Genomic DNA, 6,820 nt, shown 5'->3' on the forward strand with positions numbered 1-6,820 from the left:
AAAGACCAGAGGGAAGTAAAGAAATACAAATACGTTTAGATGAGGGATAGAGAAGCTGAAGAAAGTAATTAAAAAGGAAACGAGGAGAAAAGATCCATCCAAAAATAAACTATAACAAATCAACGGCAGAGGTTATGGTGTAAAATCGGTGAATTCAATGCTGAGTCCATTTTGGTCTATTTCCCAGGTGGGAGCTCCAAAGTTTCCCTCGACGCCCATCCAATTCCAATCCCTGTAGTGAATCCCAACCAGACCTAGCTCAGGCTCTCACAAAGCCCAATTGCCAACTAGGAGCCCAAATTCAAGCACAATGCCCGCTCATAGCCCAATCCACAACAAGTGACAGTCTGAAACTCCAAGTCTAACTGGCAGTTCGCACATCAAAATAAACTTACAAAAGTAAGCCTGTAATTTTCAGCGTGGAGGAACACACACCACCAGCTGATAGAAAACGCACACAATTCTCTCCCATAATTTCGTGGTTGACTGTAAATTCACAGATTCAAGTGTGTGAGCTGCCAGCTGCAGCTGGATCAGGTTTTAAACCAACCTGTGTCAAGCTGAACTGCATTACATTCTTATTATGACTTCTATGGTCTGGTTTATAAAAGAAGGCTTTATAAAATCTTCCATGGGCCATTTTGATTATGCTTTGAGGTACTCTGTAGCTGGATGAATGGTATGTTTACAATTTCAGTCGCTGGGTGCCAGATTAAGTGAAATTATCATTACATCAGCATTGTGATTGGCAAGCACTGAACAAAAACAACTACAGTAAATTAGGAACACTCGCCATTTTGATTGGCTGCCATCAAAAACAACCAATTATAAGCTCTTCAGCAGAAAAATAAAATTACTCAGGAGTTGGGAGGAGAAATTGAACTGCTCCAATCTTGTGCTGAAAAGTTCCACTTACAATATTAACTCGTTTCTGCTTGCAATACAAACTGAGCTCCTGGACATTTCAAGCATTTTCTATTACTCCAGATTTGAAGCTTCCACTATTGATCCAAACTTTACACATCTCGGGTAGAAGACAGCAATATAGCCAGCAAATAGTGACCACGTTGAGTTGCACACCAGCATGGGGAACACATTTGCCCAAATTTTGGACAGCCAATTGCAACAAAATATATATTCACTGTCATGTAGCGCTGGAACAGTGCCATAACATCTGCCAATTGCAGATGTCCAAAAACTGGAGTTGGTGGTGGATTTCAACAAGTTCTAGAGTAGTGTCCACTGATGGCCCCTTTGGGTTGTTTAGAAAGGGTATGGGGCCAGTACTGCCTGAATTTGGGCTAACTGTCTACAACATGGGTTTTTACACACATTGTATTGGAGCCGAGACACCTGGGCTGTATCCAGAACAATACCTTCCGGCATAATAACATATCACCTCAGCTTAGATATGAACGGTGCTCAAACCGAGTACTTTCCAGACAGAAGCAGGATGGGGAAAGAGCTCTCATACCCATGGCGACCCCCAAAACCACTACATGATCTTCAGCGTAAATCTCTACTGCAATTCTAAATCCGGCATTATCCTATGTTGCCTTCTCACAGGACACATTGTTGACTCCACTGCAGTACTGAACCCCAGAGTGACTTTAAAACATCTCCCAAATTGTAATGCAGCTCGATTACTTTTCTGGATTTCATGGTAATTTTTAACTGATTTAAATAAGTTATTTTGAAATACTGTATACTTTTAAAAGATATTGATTTACAGGTAGGTTTCAATCCTGAGCTCATTCACGTTCATTCCTAAAAGCATCTCTGTTCATACCCTGCATGGGCCCTTTGCCGAGATAGAGTTGATGGCCTCTGCGATGAGGTGGCAAGTGGAAAAGGGGGAATCTGTTTTGACTGAAAGAAGCAATCAGGTGCAGTAACGAAATGTCAAGGGAACACTGAAGAATCTGCAGAACTAGGGAGAATGTGTCCCAGGTTAGAGATCAGATACAGCAGAATTACTCAGAGTATGTGGAACACGATGATCCACCAAAGCAGAACAGTTTGTCAGCTTCATTTTGCTTGGTTTCACCACCCTTTCAGCAAGTGTATTCTGGATTGTAACTCACTGCATAAAAACATGATACAGTGTTGTTACAATACTGTGAAAATGCTTCACGTTATTCAAAAGCTGAATCCGCAACCACCACCCTTTCAGCCTACATACCAAGATCCTAATAACTTGTTAAGATTGTAATCCACGTGCCACCTCTGAGTCTTCGCTCATTTCCCCAAGCGTGAATTCTCTGGTTACCAAATTTCTCGAACAAAACCCATTTACCTTTATTTATTCTGCCCAAACCCTTCACAATTTTAAACACCATGATCAATTCATCCTATGACCTACTCTGCTCAAAAGGAACAACCCCAACTTCATTCAATGCCATGCCTTGTGGTACTGGTCTGGTAAATCCACTTTACACCCTATCTGAGATCTTGGCACTTTCCTATAATGCACCATCTAGAATTAAATACAATATTCTATCAGGGAATAAACCAGTATCTCTAAGTCAAAATATTTAGCAATAATGTCCTTACTTTTGTACTCTCCATTGTACATGTTCTTTTAGAAAAAGAAACTATCTTTTTGTAAAAGCTTATCCTGCTTGAAAAGTTTAGGTACAGCGACAAACAAAACCTGCAGATGCTGGAATCCAAAGTAGACAGGCAGGAGGCTGGAAGAACACAGCAAGCCAGGCAGCATCAGGAGGTGGAGAAATCAACATTTCAGGTGTAACCATTCCTCAGGACTGGGGGTGGGTGTAGGGGGAGATAAAGAGGGTGTGGGGGGCTGGGTGGTAAAGTGGGGATAGGTGAAGACAGGCAGAGAGTATAGCCTGGTTGGTCAATGGGAGGAATGAATCCGGTTGGTAGGTGCGAGGAGTGAAAGGGAGTGGGAGGGGAAAAAGAGGCTGGGAATGGAGTCGGGGGATAAGAAGGGAAGCAATTTGAAATTGGAGAACTCAATGTTGAGTCCTCTGGGCTGAGGTGTTGTTCATCCAATTTGCAGTTTGGTTCATTGTGGCAATGCAGAAGGTCAAGGATGGTCATGTCGGAAAGGAAGTGAGAAGGGGAACTAAAATGGGTACCAGCTGGGAGGTACTGTCTGCCCTGGCTGAGATGCTCGGTGAAATGTTTACTAAATTTATATTTGGTCTCTCCGACGTAGAGAAGACCACACTGGGAACAACAGATGCAGTAAACTAGGTTGGAAGAGAGGCAGGTGAACCTCTTATCACACCTGGAAGGACTGTTTGGGGCCCCAATGTCTTCTCTACATCGGGGAGACCAAATGTAAACATAGGGAATGTTTTAACCAGTGTTTGAGTCGGGCCCGCAGGGGCCAACCGGACCTCCTAGTCACCACCCATTTTAATTCCCCTTCTCATTCCCTTTCCGACATGACCATCCTTGGCCACCTCCATTGCCACAACGAACCAAACTATAAATTGGAAGAAAAAGACCTCATCTTCCACCTACAGCCTACCGCACAGAGGACTCAACATTACCTCTGCTCCCATCACCCGATTCGCTTCCAGGCCCCTCCCCTTCCTTTCCACTCCTCCCAGACACCAATTGGATTCATTCCTCCCATTGGCCGTACAAGTCGTACCCTCTATCTGTCATTACCTATCCCCAATTCACCACCCTGCCCCACCACCCCCTTTATTTGCAGCTCCCCCTATACACACCGCCAGTCCTGAAGAAGGGTTACACCTGAAACGTTGGCTTCTCCACCTCCTGATACTGCCTGGCATGCTGTGTTCTTGAGGCCTTCAGCCTGTCTACTTCAAAGATTTAGTCAGTATCCATCCCAATTCTCTCCCGTCCTACACTCGTATTTAAGCCTGGACTATTTATATGGCCTCTGCCTGTTCCTCCTACGAGATGAATCATTTCACACTTATCTCTGCATTTAAATTTAATCTGCCATGTGTTTGCCTGTTACTCTCCTTCTCAGTGTTTAGTACAGTTGTGAAAACTGTTTCACACACAGTCCAGGTGCAGATCAAGAGACACAAACAGATTTGTGACAATAATCAGAGCAATCCCCAAACGTGTCCTGACCCTTCTTCTCTGCCAGCACTGAGAGAGCCACCCCCTGAGGCCAGCACGGAGAGATGTCCTAATCCCCGGGGGGGCGAGGACTGACACCCCCATCCCTTTGAAGCCAGCACCAAGCTTGCCCTCCATCACTCCAGGAGCCAGTACTGCAAAACATCCCACCTCCCCTCCCCTCACCATTCCCTGGGGGCCACTACTGAGACACACACATCCACTCCTTGAGGGGGAGCACGAAGACTGTCCTCACACCCTGACCGCCTGGAGGGGCCAGCACTGAGAGCTGCTCAGCCCTTGGAGCCCAGCACAAAGAAGCCCCACCTTCCCCCTGGGGGAACCACCACAGAGACTAGCTCCCTTTCCCTGGGGGGCCGTCAGCACTGAGACTACACCCCCATTCCCCTCACCCCCCCGGGGGTCAGCACTGAGACCACACCCCCATTCCCCTCACCCCTCTGGGGGTCAGCCCTGACACTACACCCCCATTCCCCTCACCCCCCCCCCAGGGGTCAGCCCTGAGACTACACCCCCATTCCCCTCACCCCCCGGGGGTCAGCCCTGAGACTACACCCCTATTCCCCTCACCCCCCGGGGGTCAGCCCTGAGACTACACCCCTATTCCCCTCACCCCCCGGGGGTCAGCCCTGAGACTACACCCCCATTCCCTCACCCTCGGGGGTCAGCACTGAGACTACACCCCCATTCCACTCACCCCCCCCCCCCGGGGGTCAGCCCTGACACTACACCCCCATTCCCCTCACCCCCCCCCCAGGGGTCAGCCCTGAGACTACACCCCCATTCCCCTCACCCCCCGGGGGTCAGCCCTGAGACTACACCCCTATTCCCCTCACCCCCCGGGGGTCAGCCCTGAGACTACACCCCCATTCCCTCACCCTCGGGGGTCAGCACTGAGACTACACCCCCATTCCACTCACCCCCCCCCCCCGGGGGTCAGCCCTGAGACTACACCCCCATTCCCCTCACCCCCCCCCGGGGGTCAGCCCTGAGACTACACCCCCATTCCCCTCACCCCTGGGGGTCAGCACTGAGACCACACCCCCATTCCCCTCACCCCCCCGGGGGTCAGCCCTGAGACTACACCACCATTCCCCTCACCCCTCCGGGGGTCAGCCCTGAGTCCACACCCCCATTCCCCTCAACCCCCCCCCCCCCCCCCCCCCCGGGGGTCAGCACTGAGACTACACCCCCATTCCCCTCACCCCCTGGGGGTCAGCACTTAGACCACACCCCCATTCCCCTCACCCCTCAGGGGTCAGCCCTGAGACTACACCCCCATTCCCCACCCCCCCGGGGGTCAGCCGAGACCACACCCCCATTCCCCTCACCCCCCCGGGGGTCAGCACTGAGACTACACCCCCATTCCCCTCACCCCCTGGGGGTCAGCCCTGAGACTACACCCCCATTCCCCTCACCCCCGGGGGGTCAGCCCTGAGACTACACCCCCATTCCCCCAACCCCCCCGGGGGTCAGCACTTAGACCACACCGCCATTCCCCTCACCCCCCCCCGCCCCCGGGGGTCAGCACTGAGACTACACCCCCATTCCCCTCACCCCCTGGGGGTCAGCCCTGAGACTACACCCCCATTCCCCTCACCCACTGGGGGTCAGCCCTGAGACTACACCCCCATTCCCCTCACCCCCCCCCGGGGGTCAGCCCTGAGACTACACCCCCATTCCCCTCACCCCCTGGGGGTCAGCCCTGAGACTACACCCCCATTCCCCTCACCCACTGGGGGTCAGCCCTGAGACTACACCCCCATTCCCTTCACCCCCCCCGGGGTCAGCCCTGAGACCACACCCCCATTCCCCTCCCCCCCCCGGGGGTCAGCCCTGAGACTACACCCCCATTCCCCCCCCCCCCAGGGGTCAGCCCTGAGACCACACCCCCATTCCCCTCCTCCCCCCCTCCCCCAGGGGTCAGCCCTGAGACTACACCCCCATTCTCCCCCCCCCCCCCCCCAGGGGTCAGCCCTGAGACTACACCCCCATTCCCCTCACCCCCCGGGGGTCAGCCCTGAGACTACACCCCCATTCCCCTCACCCCCCGGGGGTCAGCCCTGAGACCACACCCCCATTCCCCTCCTCCCCCCCCCTCCCCCAGGGGTCAGCCCTGAGACTACACCCCCATTCCCCCCCCCCCCCCCCAGGGGTCAGCACTGAGACTACACCCCCATTCCCCTCACCCCCCGGGGGTCAGCCCTGAGACCACACCCCCATTCCCCTCCTCCCCCCCCCCCCTCCCCCAGGGGTCAGCACTGAGACTACACCCCCATTCCCCTCACCCCCCGGGGGTCAGCCCTGAGACCACACCCCCATTCCCCTCCTCCCCCCCCCCCCTCCCCCCGGGGGTCAGCCCTGAGACCACACCCCCATTCCCCTCCTCCCCCCCCCCCCCTCACCCCCGGGGGGTCAGCCCTGAGACTACACCCCCATTCCCCTCACCCCCCCCGGGGGTCAGCCCTGAGACTACACCCCCATTCCCCTCACCCCCCCCGGGGGTCAGCCCTGAGACTACACCCTCATTCCCCTCACCCCCCCCCGGGGGTCAGCCCTGAGACTACACCCTCATTCCCCTCACCCCCCCCGGGGGTCAGCCCTGAGACTACACCCTCTGGGGTGGGGGGGGGGCTGGGACTGAGACCCCGCCCCAGTCCCATGTCCTTACCGGGCTCAGGCAGGTCTTCAAACAAATCCATCCCCTTTTTCTCCCCCTCCTCCACCT

At 53.7% G+C, this 6,820-nt stretch overlaps 1 protein-coding gene across 8 annotated transcripts in view; it reads right to left on the minus strand.

Moving 5' to 3' along the window:
- The window catches only part of ilkap (integrin-linked kinase-associated serine/threonine phosphatase), a 50,850-nt gene extending 44,030 nt beyond the window's left edge, over window positions 1-6,820 (minus strand). For 2 of the 8 annotated variants that reach the window (XM_087993811.1, XM_087993809.1), the window contains exon 1: window positions 3,708-4,437. Coding sequence is in view for 3 of the 8 variants with exons in the window: in XM_087993803.1 (XP_087849929.1) it covers window positions 6,764-6,794 (31 nt within the window). In the remaining 5 variants the exon portion in view is untranslated. Of the gene's footprint in view, window positions 1-1,789; window positions 1,812-2,553; window positions 2,713-3,707; window positions 4,441-6,763 lie in introns of those variants that run through there. The other 6 variants (XM_087993803.1, XM_087993812.1, XM_087993806.1 and 3 more) reach the window with 6 other exon arrangements.

Source organism: Chiloscyllium plagiosum, unplaced genomic scaffold, assembly GCF_037043375.1.
Source record: "Chiloscyllium plagiosum isolate Xiang-an unplaced genomic scaffold, Cpla_swu_hap1 HiC_scaffold_13, whole genome shotgun sequence".
Classification (NCBI taxonomy): Eukaryota; Metazoa; Chordata; class Chondrichthyes; order Orectolobiformes; family Hemiscylliidae; genus Chiloscyllium; species Chiloscyllium plagiosum.